The sequence below is a fragment of the Uloborus diversus genome, chromosome 1, assembly GCF_026930045.1.
Source record: "Uloborus diversus isolate 005 chromosome 1, Udiv.v.3.1, whole genome shotgun sequence".
In the NCBI taxonomy this organism is placed as follows: domain Eukaryota; kingdom Metazoa; phylum Arthropoda; class Arachnida; order Araneae; family Uloboridae; genus Uloborus; species Uloborus diversus.
The window spans coordinates 192091782-192111667 of record NC_072731.1 but is presented as its reverse complement, the minus strand read 5'-3'; the positions used below and the strand labels follow the sequence as shown (position 1 = coordinate 192111667).

At 30.9% G+C, this 19886-nt stretch overlaps 1 protein-coding gene across 1 annotated transcript in view; it reads left to right on the top strand.

The window, feature by feature from the left end:
• LOC129234107 (receptor-type tyrosine-protein phosphatase N2-like) overlaps positions 1-19886 on the top strand; it is a 188043-nt gene that overhangs the window by 141350 nt on the left and 26807 nt on the right. Inside the window, exons 5-9 of the mRNA XM_054867999.1 lie at positions 1687-1834; positions 5639-5712; positions 6616-6693; positions 8005-8124; positions 10807-10973. Coding sequence (XP_054723974.1) covers positions 1687-1834; positions 5639-5712; positions 6616-6693; positions 8005-8124; positions 10807-10973 — 587 coding nt within the window. The remainder of the gene's footprint in view (positions 1-1686; positions 1835-5638; positions 5713-6615; positions 6694-8004; positions 8125-10806; positions 10974-19886) is intronic.

The window sequence follows — 19886 nt, the reverse complement described above, 5'->3', positions numbered from 1 at the left end:
TATATGAAAGCGTTTACTTAAATTATTGTTTCATCCACGTCTTTACGACAGAAGATTGGAATGAACAAAGGACTAGTGGTGTTAAATCTTGACCACAGTGAGATGGCGGATGATCTTGAAGCGGAAACATCATTTGTAATAGGCTGTTTGCTATTATTATGTAATACAGAAGACCAGCTAAAAAGCGTTTATTACTACTCGGCACTTTCTGGGTGATTCTACCTATAAAAAAATGATACAGATGATGTTTCCATTTTAAGGTCATCCGCCATCTCTCTATGGTCAAACTTTATCTACTTTTTCTGCATTTCTTTATTAAAGCTTACATGTACAAATACACTACATCCTATCAGTGATAGAATGTGCGTATAGCTTGACCACGAAAAGAAGGCGGTTGATCTTGAAGCAAAAATATCATTTGTATCATTTGTAATAGGTTGTTTGTTATTATTTTGGAATAAATAGGATTAGCGAGACCATGCCTCGTACTATTCGGTGCTTTCAGGCAGATTCTACCTGTTACAAACGATACAAATGATGTTTCGTTTCAAGATCATCTGCCTTATTTTCGTGGTCAAGCTTTAGTCACAGTTTTTATTATTTGATTATCTGATGTAGCGAAGCATGCGCTATTAAACATTGTAAAGTGTATTTTCAAAGACCTATAATTAAATATTTCATGTAACTTATATTTAAGTTTTTTGCAATAAATTTTGAGTAACACAACTTTAAAAAAAGCACACAGTTACATTTTATTTTATTTGCAATTATATTGAGAAGACTATCCATTTTAGATTCTTTTATTTCGCTAACTTCAATTTGTTTTGGAGAACGTGATGTTATTCATATTATGACAAAACATCAATCTTTTTCACAACCACTGCATCAATCTTACGTCTGTCGATACTTCTCTTAGAAGAACTTTTTAAATGCCTATTTACATCTCCCCACATACCTTAATTTCAATCTGTTTACCATTTAGTGTCGAAACAAATCTGCGCTGGGTTCATCATACACTTTAGTTGTCTTTTACTTGACTGCTACTACTACCTGATGTTTGTAAGTAGTTATACCCTTTTAGGAGTTAGGTCTGTTTCTTTGTTTAGTTTTACACGCAATATCTCTTTGAAAAACCATCAACATTTAAGCTATTTAGATTCCCTATTATTTATTGACTAGAAAATTCGCCCGTCAAGATATAACGGGTGAAAATTATTTCTATATTTGAACGAACCAATTGCCTGAAAGGTGATATTTTGGTAGTTGAAATTTTAACCCTAATTCCAGTGGATTAACCCCAAACTCCAGTAGATAGTTTTCATTGTTGATCCCATTTTCGTTTCTTCATTCTCCTAAAATTTACCAGTAAAGCAGTTAAGTTACCGGATCCAGTTCAGCCTCGTTAAAATAAATGCAATGCATGTCAAACAATACCAAAAAATATTATCAAATTATTATGCCATGGCGCGAGTTTCGTTATTGAAGACGCCAGGAATATCACTCGAACAGTATATTGACAATTATTTACATGAGGATATGACGTTAAAAATTCAAGCTATTGTTTTTATAATTATCTTTTAAAAATAACTTTCACCTGAAATCTTGGACAGTATTATGCATTACCGTACATATTAATGTGTAGCCGAAGGTAGTTTCGGCTGTTAAATTCGTTTGTCCATTTTTCAGTCCTACATGGAGGACCACTTGAAAAACAAGGACCGCTTGGACAGAGAGTGGGAAGCTCTTTGCGCTTACGAAGCAGAACTTTGTTCCACTTCCGCTGCGACTCAACCGCAGAACATCAAAAAGAACCGATACACTGATGTTCTGCCATGTAAGTATGAAAATGTTGTATTCACTATACCTGTGTTTCATTCTGTTATAGATTCTTTAAATAAAGTTAAGAAGTACTACCACCACGGACGATAAGTAGTCAGTAATATCGTTTTCTTCCATGCATAAAAATAACCCATAATAACTGTAAAGTAATCCTTGAAAATTTGAAAGAGGTTGAATCGAGTAATCGAATGCGAATACTTAGGCAACTGAAAATTTAGTTTCAAAAGGGTAAATGCATATGTTTATTCTCGTAGCAGAAAGAGGTTGCCTAAATCAAATATTGCAGTCTAAACCTACAAACACAATCCAGCGTATAGTTGGAATATTCGTACGAGTTAAAACAACTGTTAGCTTCGATATTTTTTCATCTAATTAAAGAGCCCATGCTGACAGCATTATGCAGGCTAATCCTTGAAAACTCGAAAACGCGATTGAGTTTTAAAAATCCAATAAAAGTCATTAAAATGCAATCTAATAGTGGTTGAAATATGTCAAGGGATTTAATTGATAAAATTTATACCTGGCATCACGTATAATTTGCTCTGAGTAGGTGATGAAGAAGCTCCTAACGATATCAAGAAGCCAATAAGTTACTCAAGTGGAATTTTATTCAAAATGTTATGTCACGTGATGTTTTTTAAATACAGCGATATACAGGTTGTTCCGTTTTAACCTACAAGATCTTTTCGCAATCGTTAGTCCTAGATATATACTTCCAATTGCAAAAATGTTCAAAATCAGATGCAGAGTTAAGATGTTGAAACTTTGAAGCAAAAATAAAAATGCGTCAAAAATACAAAATTTAACTTTTATACGGGCCCTAGGTCCTTTAACTAACTTTTAGAGAAATAATTTCCATTAAAAATCATTACTGATACAAAAAATTTGACATTTGTTCGACCAAGGAGATATTCCAGTTCAAAGTTTTAAGGGACCATACAGAGGGTGAAATTGGAACTTAACCCCCTTCCAGAGGAATTACAGGTCGTCAAAGTGAGGAAAAGAAGTTATTTATATTTTTCACTGCTATTCAAAAATAAATGCAAATGTTATGCCGTGACACGCAAAACACACTAAGGAAACCTCGAATAATTTGTAAAACCACACTTTATGCACACATGTAATTTTAAACACTTGTTAGCCACAATATTTTTCCTCAAAAGGTGTTACTGACGGCGAGTGAAATGTGGTGTAAGTCAAAAAACGTTGCGTTTCATATCTCAGTTAATATTGGTCGTACTATTTTCAAACTTTTAGTGTAGTAATTTTTTTTAGTGGAGATTATTTCCCTAAACATAAGTTAGGCGACCTGGGGCCCGTATAAAAAGTTAAATTTTGTATTTTATGACTTATTTTTATTTTTGCTTAAAACTTTTAATATCTTAACTCTGCATCTGATTTTGAGCATTTTTCCAATTGGAAGTATACATCTAGGACTAACGGTTGCGAAAATAAAGGTCTTGCAGGTTAAAACGGAACACCCTATATGTGTTTAGTCATACATGGGCCTGTTGAGTTTTCTGTAAAAAAAATTGTATTTTAACTATTTACCGGGTGTACTTTTTCACTTGATTGAGAATGTTTGGAGGAAGATTTAAGGAATCAAATTCTGAAAATAAACATACTTGTATATACGGAGGAATAATAGAAAATATACAATTTGAAGTTGATGAGATGACGTATGCTCGGATAACAGTATTTGTCCCTAAACTATCGATTTTTTGCATCAAAACCACACTTTATGCACACATGTAATTTTAAACACTTGTTAGCCACAATATTTTTCCTCAAAAGGTGTTACTGACGGCGAGTGAAATGTGGTGTAAGTCAAAAAACGTTGCGTTTCATATCTCAGTTAATATTGGTCGTACTATTTTCAAACTTTTAGTGTAGTAATTTTTTTTAGTGGAGATTATTTCCCTAAACATAAGTTAGGTGACCTGGGGCCCGTATAAAAAGTTAAATTTTGTATTTTATGACTTATTTTTATTTTTGCTTAAAACTTTTAATATCTTAACTCTGCATCTGATTTTGAGCATTTTTCCAATTGGAAGTATACATCTAGGACTAACGGTTGCGAAAATAAAGGTCTTGCAGGTTAAAACGGAACACCCTATATGTGTTTAGTCATACATGGGCCTGTTGAGTTTTCTGTAAAAAAAATTGTATTTTAACTATTTACCGGGTGTACTTTTTCACTTGATTGAGAATGTTTGGAGGAAGATTTAAGGAATCAAATTCTGAAAATAAACATACTTGTATATACGGAGGAATAATAGAAAATATACAATTTGAAGTTGATGAGATGACGTATGCTCGGATAACAGTATTTGTCCCTAAACTATCGATTTTTTGCATCAGTGTCATATTCCTCTGATTAAGATATTTTCTGGCAATATCTGAATAAATTGGTGTTTAATTAATTAATGGTTAATGCTCCGGCCAACAACAATCATAGACATATTTATGGTGTTAATTCATTTTTTGCGTTTTAAATAATGTAAAAAAGGTTTTATGAATTCGACGAGATAATTTCTTGGCTTTTGCAGAGCATTCTAAATTTTTTAGGACTGCACCGTGTGAAAAAATACCTTAGAAACTCTGATCAACTCGGAGTCAAAGGAAATTTGACTTGCTGAATACATTCCTTTGCTGTAATTACACAAATTAATTTTTAAAAATGTCTTTACTGTTTTTTTTAATTAAAAACACCTTTTTCCATTTGTTCTACTTTTAAATATCAACCTTATTCGCAAAAAAAAAAGTAATAATTTAATTGGCTAACTTACTAGAGCCACACTACATCGTTTCCTCGTTAGAAATTTTTTTCGCTTCACTTTCAATTACACAATTCTGACAACCCATAACCCATATTGTCTGAAAATTCGTTGATCTAAATGATAGTAGAAAAACGGCCAAGTTAAAGTAGCAAATTAAATTATAGATTTCCGTATCTTAAAAATTCCATTTGAAATAAGACTTTTTATTGAACGATTTAACGGATATGCTTAATTAATCTAGTTTGAAAATAAATCTTTTTTTCGTAAATATGAATATTTTATTCTATTTTTTGCAATTAATCATTTTAATTACTATTTAATCTGAGTTTCATATTTCTTTGACTTTTTTTAAACTATTCACTTTCTTATAAAACTGATTCTCTCCTTTTCTGTTTTTTTTTCTTTCTTTTTTTTTTTTCTCAAATAATATTTGTAATGTTTTCTATGCATGTAAGAATATCAATTGAAAACCTGAAAACAACGTTACAAAATATTTAGGAGGGTTTACCTAGCAACTTCTGTAGTCAAAATTACTCGTAACTTTAAACGCATTACGTTTTAATCAATACATTTTTATGCAAAAAATCCTTTTCCTTAAAATAGGAGCAATCTACGTAATCTTAGTTAAATTCCAAAATCCGAAGAAATCATGGCAATATTTGAAATAATTAATGGATGTGCTCCATGCTAATAAATAAATAATTATTACGCTAAATGTTTTCATACTTTCGTAATTGTTTTTCAAACATTTGTTCAAATACATTTAATGCGATGTGCTGAAGCGTTACCGTCGCAATTCAATGTGTTGTGACAGTGACGGCTGAAGACATCCACTGGCTGTTTTTTCTGATAAACATATTCGCAGGATAATTAATAAAATTTTTTAAGATAAAGCACTATTCCTTGAAATATTCATAGAAAAATATAGTGCAGAAGAAAGTAAACTATCAAGCTTTGTTATGCGACTTCTTTTTTTGTAAATTATATTATTTATTTTAATGTAATTTAATTTATTGCAGATGATCACTCTCGTGTTCTTCTGACTGAACTTTCGAACGTGTCTGGATCTGACTATATTAATGCCAGCAGCATTGTAAGTGTACAAATTTGACTAACATTTGCATCTATATTTTACTGTCTTAAATAAAGTTATTTTTTTACATGAAAAGTATATCGGTATTACTGTACTAAATTAATGGCTGATTTCATTTAATGACGATTTACGTTTAACAGCCTTTACATAGCAGAATTAATCAGAAAAAGAAAAATACCCTTTCTTTAATTCAACACATTAGTTTATTTGATCCTACTCGTTTTCACAAAAGCTTGATTTGTAATCAACAATTAGTGCCTTCAGCAGTCATAGTTGCAATAAAGTTAATGCCAATAATATATGCAGTTCAAATACATGGACGTTGATATTAATTTATATAGCATTTTTTCTTATTTTTAGATCTAAAATTAGGTGTATATAGCAGCTTTACATAGAATGTTAAATAGAAATAGAACAATACCTCTTTATCTTAACGAATTTATTTTCATTTTCAGTTTTCAACTGGAACATATTTTTTTTCTACGTAATCTTACCATATATTCTGTGTAAGGCCCCTATATATACGAGCCGGCGCATATGCTTAAGATCAGCCTTTTTAGATCGGAGCGCGTATTTGAGCGGTTGTTTTTTCTGGCGAGTAATCGCGTTTGGTGATTGTTCACTGCGAGCGATTATTAGCGACACGTGAATTATTTACTAAACAAAGTATTATTTTCAGCAAATTTGGCGAAACCCGAAACTTTGCTCTGGTAACCCTAGCAGTGCAACAATGAAAAATCCGATCCAAAATGGCTAAACTTAAGCTGATGCGTCCGCATATCTATATAGCGACTCTAATTTTGTGTATCTCAGATTTCATCAATATACTTACATTTTCTAATCACATGTAAGAGAAAAGTTTTAGAGCGTTAAAATCTTTTCAAAATAAATATTTATTTACAGACCGATCATGACCCTCGAAATCCAGCCTACATCGCAACACAAGGTCCTTTACCTCAAACGGCTGCTGATTTCTGGCAGGTAAGTAAGCATTAAAAAAAAATCTTAGCATAGATCATTTTAAATTTATCCAGCTTAAAGTAATTTTTCGTTCTCCAAATTACCAAATTTCACTCCAAACAAATTATTCGATAGTATCATTTAATTAAATGAATGAATTAACCAACGTTTTGAAGCACAAAAATTGCAAATTACTGCAGACACGTGTTTTGGTGTTACAAGGAGCACCCTTTACAATGCAAAGAAGTGTGAGTTTCTGGATGAAAAGTCATCCGAGGATGGCTTTCCAAAACCCGTGTCTGCAATAATTTGCAATTTTTGTGCTTTAAAACGTTGGTTAATTGATTCATTTAATTTTCAGCACAAAGGTATTTATTCGTTATTTAGTATAATTTAATGTTTACTTGAAAAAGGATACATTTTTTAAGTTATTTCTTCTTCCAAAATGTATGTCTTTACTATCTACGTTGTAATCATAACACTTTTGTGGTTAGTACGATGAAGGGTCGCAACGACTAAAACTACTCTATCAAACTCAAATGCTCTTATAATTTCTCTTTCCATTCATTCTCCTTTAAATGGGAAAATGGAACTATGGACGATTAATTCTAGTTCAAGCTGTAGGAAAATATTTTGGTCAAATTGATCTCTGTCACTCCAATAAGACTTTGACTGATGTATGTTTATTTTTGGTTTATGAACATCATTGTTGGGATTATTTAGAAGTGAGGAGAAAAACATTTAGATTTAAGGAGAAATTACTCAAAAGTACCTAGTTGGAATAATTTTCGTGAATTATTGCGTTTACAGTTTTTTATTAACAAGATATTTTTGTTTATTTGATTTTTTTTTTAATTGTAAGGTGGAGGGATTACGTGTATTTTTAGCACTATCATATAATTAACTATGGTACGCATTGTATACAACTTTTTATATGGTAAATGAAAAGTAAAGTTCTCTTACATTTAAGTAAATATTTTATGAGTTGTTGTTAAAACTTAGAATACCAAAATGTAATTCTGTAAATCGTGTTATATTAGCATTATGAAAATTATAGCAACTATAATTTTCTATCGCTTATTTGGCAAAGAAATCCTTTTTTTTTTTCAGGACATACTATAAACCTTGTTCGAAGTATCAACATTTATTTAATTAATGATTTTTGTTTTCCCTCTTTCTCGAACATTCGGAAAACGTCTAGCGATTCATGTTTACCACTTCATCAATTTCTCAAAACTAATTTCCTAAACGAAACGAAAATAATTGCATTTGTTTTTTATGCAAAAAAAGGCATTTTTAAAACAGAAACAAACTTAACCTGTTTTTGATTAGATGATTTGGGAACAAGGGAGTGTCGTCATTGTCATGCTGAGCCGCTTGATGGAGAATGGAGTCGCCATGTGCCATCGCTATTGGCCTGAAGAAGGGAGTGAGGTGTACCACATTTATGAGGTGCGTATGGCTATGCTTATCAAATTCTGTAATTAGTTTACAAGTTGATTTTATATTTCTGTACCTCAGAGCCAGACTAAGGTAAGACAAAAAATATCAATTTTTTGTTATTACTTTACTAGTGGTACCCGCACGGCTTTGCCCGTAGTTGAAAATTAAAAGGTCATTTGGTTCGCCTGTATATTTACAAATAATAGATGACGAATTTCTCGACAACTTGCTATATTCGTTTGTTCGCCAATGTTACGGTTCCACGTTATGATAATTTTGTAATTTAATCTTCCACGTTGTGATAATTTGTTCGGTAAAACTTTCTTAAAATTGGAATAGAAAAAGAACATAATTAAATTTTCGAAAAATCGTTTCGAGGTGCACACCCCCATGCAACAACCTAACTTTGTGCCAAATTTCATGAAAATCGACCGAACGGTCTAGGCTCTGTGCGCGTCACAGAAATCCAGACAGAGATCCAGATATCCAGACACGGACTTTCAGCTTTATTAGTAGTAAAGATTACATGCTGTAGAATCCTATTCCGCTTTTAGCCATGACACTGTAGTTATATAGTAAAATTTTCGTTATATTTATTTACCTGTGTCATAAGTGCGCATGTCCTAACCTTTCTACGCATCATATATACGTTTTTACGCTTTCCTGCAAAGTGGTGATACTGTAACATACTTTTGTATGACTTTGAAGTACAGATTTATGGCATATTTTAAAAATAGGAATAATAAGGTTCAATATTTTTAATGGTATTCCATTTATTTGAATACGAAGTTTTCCCATTTAAAAATTTTAGCCTTCATGATTGTATGGTGCTCAGTCATTCGTCCTCACAATTGAACAAACAATAAAATGAAAAAAATAATGCAAAATGAAAGTTCGACATATTTTGGGTAATTTTTGAAATGGTGAAGCACAAAAGGTATAAAAGCATTTTTAAAAATACTGCGAAAATTTCAACCATTTTTCATATTTTATGTTGAATGACACATAATTTATTAGGTTTTTTTATGGATAAAATAAGTAAGATGTAATCTGTTTTGAAATAGTGCTCTTTTTGCTAAATACATTGCAGTTTATGACTTCTGGTCAAATTATTTGGTTGTGTGGGATTTGATTTTTATTTATTAGTTGGAAGGAAAAGTCACTCACTGCCTTAATCAAGATGAATTCCCACTGCACACTGGATTAAGAAATACCTACGATTCTATCTAGAGCCTTGATAAGTTGAAAATTATTTTCTTAAATTTCTTAAATATTAAAAGTACAATTAGTTATTTCTGAAATTAAATCAAAAATGTTTCCCAACGTGCTTGGTTTTGAGGCCGAAAAAGGGACCTTTATGTAATCAATATAGTAAAAGCGTCGAAATTGTTCTTTAAAATTGAGAACAAAAGAAACAATTCGTATAAAACTGACATCTGCTACAAAATCAGTTTTAGCCACTTCATTCACCCATTCAATCGCACCCCGCATTGAGTGAGGAGTTTCAATTTATTTCAACAAATGGAAGTCTGACAATAGGCTTCAGATTTAGATCACTAGGGAGAAATCTAAAAGCCAATATTAGCTCTTTAGCATTTACTTTCAACTAAATTTAATGAAAGCGTTTAAATGAATGCTGTGAATTAAATAAGATTGGAGAAGAATTGAACTATTTTTACGAAAAAAGTTTTAATGCGCCAGAAACCTAAGCATTAATTCATACTGTCTTAATATATTTAGTGTTTTTGAACCCGAAGCTTTTATTTAAAAGTTTTGAATTTTGACATTTAAAAAAACTTTTTCATTTCGTGAACTAAAAACAGTTGCACGAAATGAAGTTACTCTTAAATATCGATTAAACGATTGTTTTCTATCTTCTTTTTGTTTCTTTTTAAAACTCAGGCGTTATTATAAGGTACATTTTACACAACAAAAATATGTGTCCTAAATATTTATGTTGTAGTAACGTTAGGATATAATCCAAACACTCCATATAAAGATTCACCCTCATTAACTTCGCAAGGCTATCATAAATGACTTTTCTGGAAGACTTTTCTAGAAAATATGTATTCAAAATTATGTAGGAAAATTATAGAGTAACATTTCGTAAAAATGACTTTTATGAAAACATTTCTTAAAAACTTGCTTTCACTGGACAATGTATTAAAAAATGACGCGGTGTCGTGTACGTAGGTTGAAGTAGTACATGTTTGATTAAACAGTAGAATGAACTTACGGTAGGCTTTCACGTACAAGACGAAAAGCAGTATAAACAGAATTAAAAAAGAGACGAATCATGACAAGCTTTCAAAAATTGAAACATAACAACTTGAAAAATCAAAATGTTTCATTTAAAATCCCAACTGTAAACTCAGACTGGGAATACGAAGATCAAAAATAATGCAGTTTATATTTAAGTTGAAAAACCTAGGCAGTTGAAACTTGGCGCTGAACATTTAGGAGCTTAAAATCTTTTTGTAATTATTTTTTCTGCATACCCCGTTAATATTTACTTAAATTTTACGTTAATAATGGGTTAATCGCTATTCAATATAATTTTTTTAATGTTTATCTCATCTTCTATTCATTAATGATATAAAGATTTGTACTGTTTATAGATAACAGTGTTTTGTAAATGCGTTGTCATTTTTAAGTTTAACCAAATACAGTTTTTCTTTTTTTTTTCCACAGGTGCATCTTGTGTCGGAGCACATTTGGTGTGATGATTATTTGGTTCGAAGTTTCTACTTGAAAAATTTGCGGACGAATGAAACAAGGACTGTTACCCAATTCCACTTCATGTCCTGGCCAGATAATGGAGTTCCCAACTCAACTAAGGCTCTTTTGGAGTTCCGAAGGTAAGTGTTTCCTCCATATTCATATTTTATCTTAAAATTCTAAGTTTTCCCCTCGTGAATCTCTTACCTAAATATCATATATTTTAAATGATATATTTCCAATATATATTTATGTGTTAAAATAATCTTATTAAGCTATGAAATACTTTTAAATTTCTTTTCTAAAATTAAAAGATCAAAGATCTTTTTTGTTTTAAATGCATCATCGTTTTTCATGACCGAGTGTAAATAAAGACAGTTCAACTTCTGAAGTTAAAAGGAGACTCGGCTCTCTTTATGATTTTACTACGGGAGAATATTTACTGTGTGTTATGGCTGCCATTAAAAATATTTCTGACCTCTTATTACTAAGCAGAAAAAAAAGTTGTATCTCTGGTTACGCAAAGGAATCAACCGCTTTCTACAATTCAGCACAAAGCTATTTCCATCCTATGCGACTACATAAAAAAGAATACACCAAAGAATTAAAAATAGGAAGTAAAAGAAAGAACATCCTCCTGAGTGGTTGTATAAGATTTTTATTCCTAATGGCATTTTTTTCGTTTCGGAATCCATACAATGGTATTAATTTAGTCTGAAGTTTTTCCTCCCATTTCTGTTATATGGTAAACTCTTGTACCTGACTCTGATCAAACCATCCACAGAAGAAAAACTTTTTATAACCTTTAATATGCTTAGATTACATTATTCTAAGGGTCTCTGTTAGTATTTCTTGTTCTTATGCATAGCTGTAACAACGAAAGAAAACTCAAATGACAGATATATAACAATATATAACAATCTCTTATCAAAACATCGCTACCTATGTGTGAAATAAAATATATTAAGTGCGAAATAAAAAAATATTAAGTGAAAAATAATGCTTATGTACTTTTTCTTCCTATAAAATTGCTGTGTAGGGAGTAAAGATAACTTGCAAACTTTATGACAAAAATTGTGTTATGCACGGCCTGTTTAAATGATACTATAGATTTTTTGAAATTAATAAGAAAGAACGCATTACTAGAAAAACTCAACTCATATTTATTTTGGAGCACTCTTCGATGGAACGCATAATCTTCGAGTTTTAAAATAATATTTAATAATCCGTAGCATTTATGAATGAAAAAAAAATCCCGAAAACTATGCGTACTGTTTACGATATCTTTTACGCAGCAAATGCTCAATTTGCAACTAAAGTAATGAGCTATTTTCGAGACAAATTTTAAAATATATATTACTCTCATTTTTTATGATTTTTTTTCTGCTTAAGTTCCTTGGGTTTTTTTATATTAATGATATTTTAAAGAAAATAACGACGGGTTTCAGTCATAGTATTAAATGCAGAAATGTTACAAATGTTTTGAATTTTTCAAACTTTTATTAGTTGTGGCGTTGTTCTGTTAAACTCTTATGATAACCATTCTAACTAGTTCTGTTTTTCAGCAAAACTGCGTTTCATTATTATTGATATAACACTTTATTGCGCAATCATGATTGCTTATTGTTCTCATTTGACTGTCCTTGGCGTTACGCTGATTTTTCCGCTTGGACCAGGGGCCTCTGCAGCACCACCGTCCTCTGCAGGCGCGTCTCCTCTGGTCCTGAGCAGTCTTCCGGAATCCGCTACTGCTGGTCAGTGGCGTCCATGTCCTACACACACGCACGCTTACGTGCATACACACAGGTCTACGCACACACGCACGCGCGCCTACACGCTCACACACCTGCACACGGACACAACTATTCACATGTAACCGCCTAAGAGGAGAGGCAGGCTTGGGGGGACCCCCAGGAGCCGTTCCTAGAAACAATAACTTCAATGAGTAGGGTCCTGTCGCAACTCGTGATTGCGAAAAACATAATTTGAACTCAAAATTTCAGAATTCAAATTAATTTTTTATCACATTGTTTTAATTAATGTTTCAGTTGGTATAATTTACTCTAAGTATTTTACAAATAAACTTAAAAGTGTCGTTATGGCCTCCTCAACTTTTTATTATGGCACGAAAAGATAGTTAACATAAAAAAAAGGATAAAAATCACTTTAAGGCTCACTGAATCAAACTATAAGTTTCTAAAATTAAGTTTATACGAACATCACAATTACACTTAGTGCATAACTTTTGAAATGTACTCACTGAGCTCAACGCTCATCGGATCTTATTTATGATATCATCAACAAATGGATATCTATAACTAAAGTGTATTGAAAATGAATTTTTAAAAGAATATTGAACTTTTTGACCACAGCGTTAAATTTATTTAAAAAAAAAATTTTTAAGAAATAAAACTAAATATATAGTTTAATGAATAACTAAAAATAATGAGCATTTCGTCAAGCGCAGGATATTATTTTTTTACAATATAAAAACGTGTGGACCAAAATTATTCTGAATTTCAAGTATTTCCAATAGTACTGACGGAATGATTTTATTATGTTGTCGCAAATTTCAATAACTGAATTTTACCGTTCATAATTTTAACACGCACATACACACATATAAATAATACTGAAAAACGAAACATTAAATTAGAAGAAAAACAATTTTTGCTAAAGGTTTAAATAAAATTCATTTTTTCTCGGAAAGAAAATAGCTTTTATGACATTCATTAAAATGACTTTAAATATTATAAAAATTAACTTTCGTAGGCAAAGATTTCCATTGAAAGAATTTATAAGCTGCTTAAATAAAGCCTAAGTACTTTCGGAGTATGAAAGCCTTTTCGGGTATTTGTTAGTGACTAAAAGTACTGAAATTATAAAGATGAGTAAAAAAATGCGCAAAATTAAAAGCGTTTACAAAAAGTTAAAAAGAGGATTAAAGACCGATGCTTTAAATTCTGGAACTTTTTTCAATAGTCTTTACGTAAAATAACTTTTCAAAAAGTTGCATCGTTATTTTTTATTAATAATTAAAATTTAGTCGATTATCCAAGCGAAAAATAGTAACATGTTCCTGTGACTTATAAATTTTGCGGCCAATACAAAAGAACTCATTAGTGCGTTTTCAAAATATTAGAAACCTTTTAAAAAAATGATTTTTTTTTCCTTCTAAACGGTCGCCATTTTGTTTTTAATTCAATAATCTACGGGAGACAGAAAAAAAACCTTTGCTTATTACAAAGTCAGTTAAATTTATGTGCGTAAAAATGCTGCTATTTGATACTGTTAATTTTGTTCTCTTCAAACTATTGCAAAAAATAATTTGTGTTTAATTGCGTTTTTCATTTATCAAAATATTACATATAAAAATGGAAAAAAATAAGTTTCGTTTGTAAATATACGTATAAATTTGAACAAAAATACGTTGTATTTTTTTCAATAAAAAAAGACAATCTTACGTGGCACATTATCATCAAACTTGTTTACTTTCTACTGACAGTTTATATAATGTATTTTTCTTTTCGGAAGATTTTAGTTGAATTTCAAAAAAATGAATAAATAAATCAACCATTCAATAGCAATTTTTAACATGATGCATATGATATTGTTTGCAAAATATTATGCATCCGTGTGCCAAATAATTCCGAATACAACGCGAATTTTTCCCTGAAACAATAGGTTGATTAATTGGTTGATTAATTGGATCTTCTATCAAGGGTATACAGGGTTTTCCGTTTTAACCTGCAAGACCTTTATTTTCGCAACCGTTAATCCTAGATGTATACTTACAGTAACAAAAATGTCCGAAATCAGTTGCAGAGTTAAGATATTGAAAGTTTGAAGAAAAAATAAAAATGAATCAAAAAATACGAAATTTAACTTTTTGTACGGGCCCTAGGTCCCCTAAGTAATATTTAGAGAAATAATCTCCAATTAAAATTATTACCAACAGGAAAAACTTGACATTTGTGCGACCAAAACTCATGGTGATATTCCAATTTAAAGCTTTAAGGGACAATACAGAAGATGAGATTGGAACTTATCGCTCTTTCAGAAGAATGATAGGTCGTCAAAGTAAGGAAAACAAGTTATTTATATTTTTCACTGCTATTCAAAAATAAATGCAAATGTTATGCCGTGACACGCAAAACACACTAAAAAAACCTCGAATAATTTGTAAAACCACACTTTATGCACACATGTAATTTTAAACACTTGTTAGCCACAATATTTTCCCTCAAAAGGTTTTTTGACGGCGAGTGAAAAGCGGTGTAAGTCACAAAACGATGCGTTTCATATCTCGGTGAATATTGGTCGTACTAATTTCAAACTTTTTGTGTTGGAATTCTTTTTCAATGGAGATTATTTCCCTAAATATAAGTTAGGAGACCTGGGGCCCCTATAAAAAGTTAAATGTTGTATTTTTTGACTTATTTTTATTTTCACTTCAAACTTTCAATATCTTAACCTTGCATCTGATTTTGAATATTTTTGCAATTGGAAGAATACATCTAGGACTAACGGTTGCGAAAATAAAGGTCTCGCGTGTTAAAACGAAACACCCTGTATACTTCCAATTGCAAAAATTTTCAAAATTAGATGCGAAGTTAAGGTATTGAAAGTTTGAAGTGAAAATGAAAAGTCGTCAAAAAATACAAAATTTAACTTTTTATACGGACCCCAAGTCCTCTAACTTACATTTTGGGAAACAATTTCCATTGAAAAATAATGCCAACACAAAAAGTTTGAAATTAGTACGACCAATATTGACCGAGATTTGAAACGCATCGTTTTGTGACTTACACCGCTTTTCACTCGCCGTCAATAAAACCTTTTGAGGGAAAATATTGTGGCTAACAAGTGTTTAAAATTATATGTGTGCATAGAGTGTGATTTTTTCAAATTATAGGTGTGTGCATAGTCTTTTTTTTTTTTTTTCAAATTGATTGAGGTTTTTTAGTGTGTTTTTGCGTATTATGGCATAACATTTGCATTTATTTTTGAATAGCAATGAAAAATATAAATGTTTTGCTTTTTTTACTTCAACAACCTGTCATTCTTCTGAAAGGGCGATAAGATCCAATCTCATCTTCTATACGGTCCCTTAAAATTTTAAACTCTAATATCTCCTTCAGTTTTGGTCGCACCAAGGTCAAATTTTTTTGTATTAGTTATAACTTTCGATGGATATTATTTCCCTAAATATAAATTAATGGACCTAGGGACCGTATAAAAAGTATATAACTATATAGCCCGTATATAACTTATTTTTGCTTCAAACTTTCAATATCATAACTCTGCATCTGTTTTTGAACATTTTTGGAACTGGAAGTAAACCCTTAACTCTTCAAGGTTTTGATTTGATAAATAGAATATCAAAAACACTTTTAACACTAAAGATTACTTTATAATTAGTACATTTTGAAAACGCAAAAGATCATAGTATTTTCCTGAAAAAGTTTTTCTGGTTATTTTTGATGAAGAAAAACATTGATTCTTACTTAACTGTGCGTTTTAACACGTAAATTGCAGCAAAGCCTTTCGAATATACTGTGCATTTGTTTAGATTTTTTTTTACGTCAAAGGTGTTGATATTATGTATATCCATCAATGCCATATAACTATCACCATGCGTTTATAAGCATAGCAAGGAATACATTTAATATTATTAACAGGAATGTTTGATATCCATATATAATACCTTGTAGATCAGCTTTTAAATGTTCTTCCAGATTTTTTTTTTTTTTTTTGCATAAATAAGACATTTCATAATTTATGAAAAGAAGAGTTACTATTATCAAAGACGTTTAATATGGGAGCTTTTTTTTAATATATGAAAGAGCAGACGGTGCCGTATGCTTGATTTCTTCAAATTTATATAAAATATCGCAGTGCCTTAGCCGAGATAGCTTACGAGTTTTTAAAGAAAAATATCATTCGAATTTTGATTGTATACCACGATTTCTTTTAAATGTATTCATAGAGAAAAGGCTGAGACAAAATGCATAAGAGTTAGTGTACACGGTTTAATTGTATCGCTGCTTACATACAGGTTATAAAAGAAGGAATTTGCACTAGAAATTTTAAGTTGATAATGCTTTTAGTATGAGAACAAAACTTTTAGCACAATTTTAGAATCAGCCTTTAAATGTACATTATCCCTCATAGGTTTACCTATAAACTCTGTAAAACAAACTTTAACTTTATATTCAATAGGTGGATCCAATATACCGTTATAATATTTTGGTGTTTTCAAACTTTATTTTCAGTTTATCTGCTATTGAAATCGTGGTAAACTGCATATATGTTACGGTATCGGATGCACATTGTGTCATGCACAACTTATACAGAATGTCCCAAAACTACCGCATAAACTCTGCACGGCTAGATTCCTCGTTGGAAGTACATAAAAACTGCCCAAAGTAAAGTTCCTGTACGATCCATAGTTTACGAGAAAAATACGAAAATCAAAGTATAACATCACTACCAGTACACTGAAAAAAAACTTTATTGGACATATCAACAACAGTAATTGTATATCTTTTCAGACAATGATGCTTAAAACGTCATTACACGCATTTGTTGTTATAATGTACGTATACAGCTGTTGATATGTTCAATAAAGTGTTTCTTCTTGCACCGGCAGTGATATCATTCTTTGTTTCACGTAAACTATGGATCGTACAGAAACGCTTCTTTAAGTAGTTTTTATGTACTTCCAACGCAGAATCCAGCTGTGCAGAGTTTATGCGGTCGTTTTGAGACACCCTGTACATAAAATGATAATTGGTAAAGCCAACTGAACATTCCTTATTGCGGAAAACACAGTTTAATGCATCATGTCAGTTCAAATTATTCAATCAAGTTTATGACTGTTGGTTATGAAGAAATTATCATTCAACATCGAGAGAGATTTCTATTGATTAAAGTGGTTGATTGAAGAACACTGGCCTTGTTTTACATTTTACAGATATACAATAATCTTTAAATAAAAGCCGAAAACAATTTTTTCGCTTTGAGAAATCTTTAAGAATTTCTGTTCTGTCTGACAGTTTGACTAAAACATATCAAAAAACTTAAAAGTTTAACGAACTATAAATTAAAAAAAAAACAGAGCAATGCATAGAAAAAAAATCAACATTTTCTAATCCTTAGTTTTAGCTTAGTTTCTTGGTTTTAGTTTATTTTATATTAAATAGTTCAAAATGAATCCAATAATTTAATTTTACCGGATAAATGAATAGTAATTACTTCGATAAATTCTTAGATTTATTCATTATTATTATGTTACAGATTGCCTAAAAGTAATAATTTTATAATTAATTACGTAGTTTAACTAAAAAAATATTATTCTTTATTGCGGAATATCATCATTAAATTTTATAGTATTTTTAAAGGTATTTTTGAAAGATTTAAGAGCTTAATTTTAGTTGTATCTTATCCTAAAATTAACAAAAGCAAAAGATAAAAGAATTAACATTTTATGAAAATTTAATTAGGAGAGTAAATTTAAACACAAACATTCAAACAACGTTCTAATAAATGCTTCCTAGATACGTTATCACCAAAAACGCGGCTTCCAGCAACAAACAACAAGCAAAGAACCAATCGACGCAGAGAGAAATAACTCTCCTAAATCTCACTTCAGATTAAATCCCTCAAATAGAGCTTTAAAAAGATGTTCCCAGAATCCACGAATCGAACGTCCACAGTCCTTTCACAAGGCTTAAATCGATCTTGCACTTCTACAAGGGGAATGGTCGTCAAACCTCACAGCAAGTCTTGTCCAAATAAAAACTACATTGTAAGAATTTTTTCCTTCTTACACGGTAGATGGCCAGTAAAAGCGTTGGTGTGTGTAAGCTAATATCCTTATCTGAAAAATGAACTTTTAGAGTGGATTTGACAGCTGCAGAGCTTGAAAGTGGAAGGGAGACTCTTTTTTGTGACAATAGAATGTATTTATTCCCTCCCGTTGTACAAATACATTTTTAAAGATGCTGATAAATATGTGAAATGTTCTAGAAAATTTTAGCGGGAAAAATACTTTTTTTTCAGTGTGAATTTAGGAGTTCGAAAAAGTATTTGAAGCGAGTAAAAAATAGCTGATGTCGCATGTTTGAACACATAGGGTTCAGAGGACAACTGAAACAGTTCTTTCTCGTGAGTGACTCCTATAGATTGGATTTTAAAGATTCAAAGCGAAACCAAATATAAGGCCTGCTTATTTTTTATCTTGCTTTTTGTGCCCTTGAAATGGACCAATGAGTTTGACAACTGAGGGAGTAAATATCCTAGATATAACATGGGAATTTTAACCAGACGTAACTAATGACAAATTTTTTATTATTATTCGCTTCAAAGGTCATTAAACCTCAATTGGACTGTGCATAAAATGTGTATTATAAGATATTTTGTTCTTAATGTTGTACGAATGTATTTACGGATGGCACTAATTGTATGAAATGTGTTCTATGTAAGCTTCAAAAATCTGCCAAAATAAGTTGTTTTTGTGTCAATTTTTTTGAATATCATATAATTGTCTAAAATATATATTTTTCTCTGATGCCATCGGATTTTACATACCCATATTTCCTTCAGTTGTTACTTTAACGGCAATGTTTTACCTATACCTACATGAGCAAGAAAAAGAATTTGAAACTTTAGAGCAAATTAAGGGGTTTTTTCACCATCTTTCATTATTTCAATTATCCTTAAATTTTTAACCAAATGTTTCAAATACAAAATATATCAGTAAGTTATCAGGGTGAATGAGAATACTTTAGTATGGCAAAGTGTTTTAATGGGTACTTCCATTTTGATTTTAGTAGCAAAATATCAAGGAAACGTCACTATTCATGAAGCCTTGTAGGACATAATATTCATCGCAACAAAATTCTAGCAACATCATAATGAGATATTCTAATTATTAAGAGTTAAAGAAAACTGTTTTAATTATATCTGTACGAAAGAAAGCGATGTGATCACAGGTGCGCCCGAATGTATTCCTGTCTGTTCTCAAATATGCCCTAAATTTGTTGTCAAAT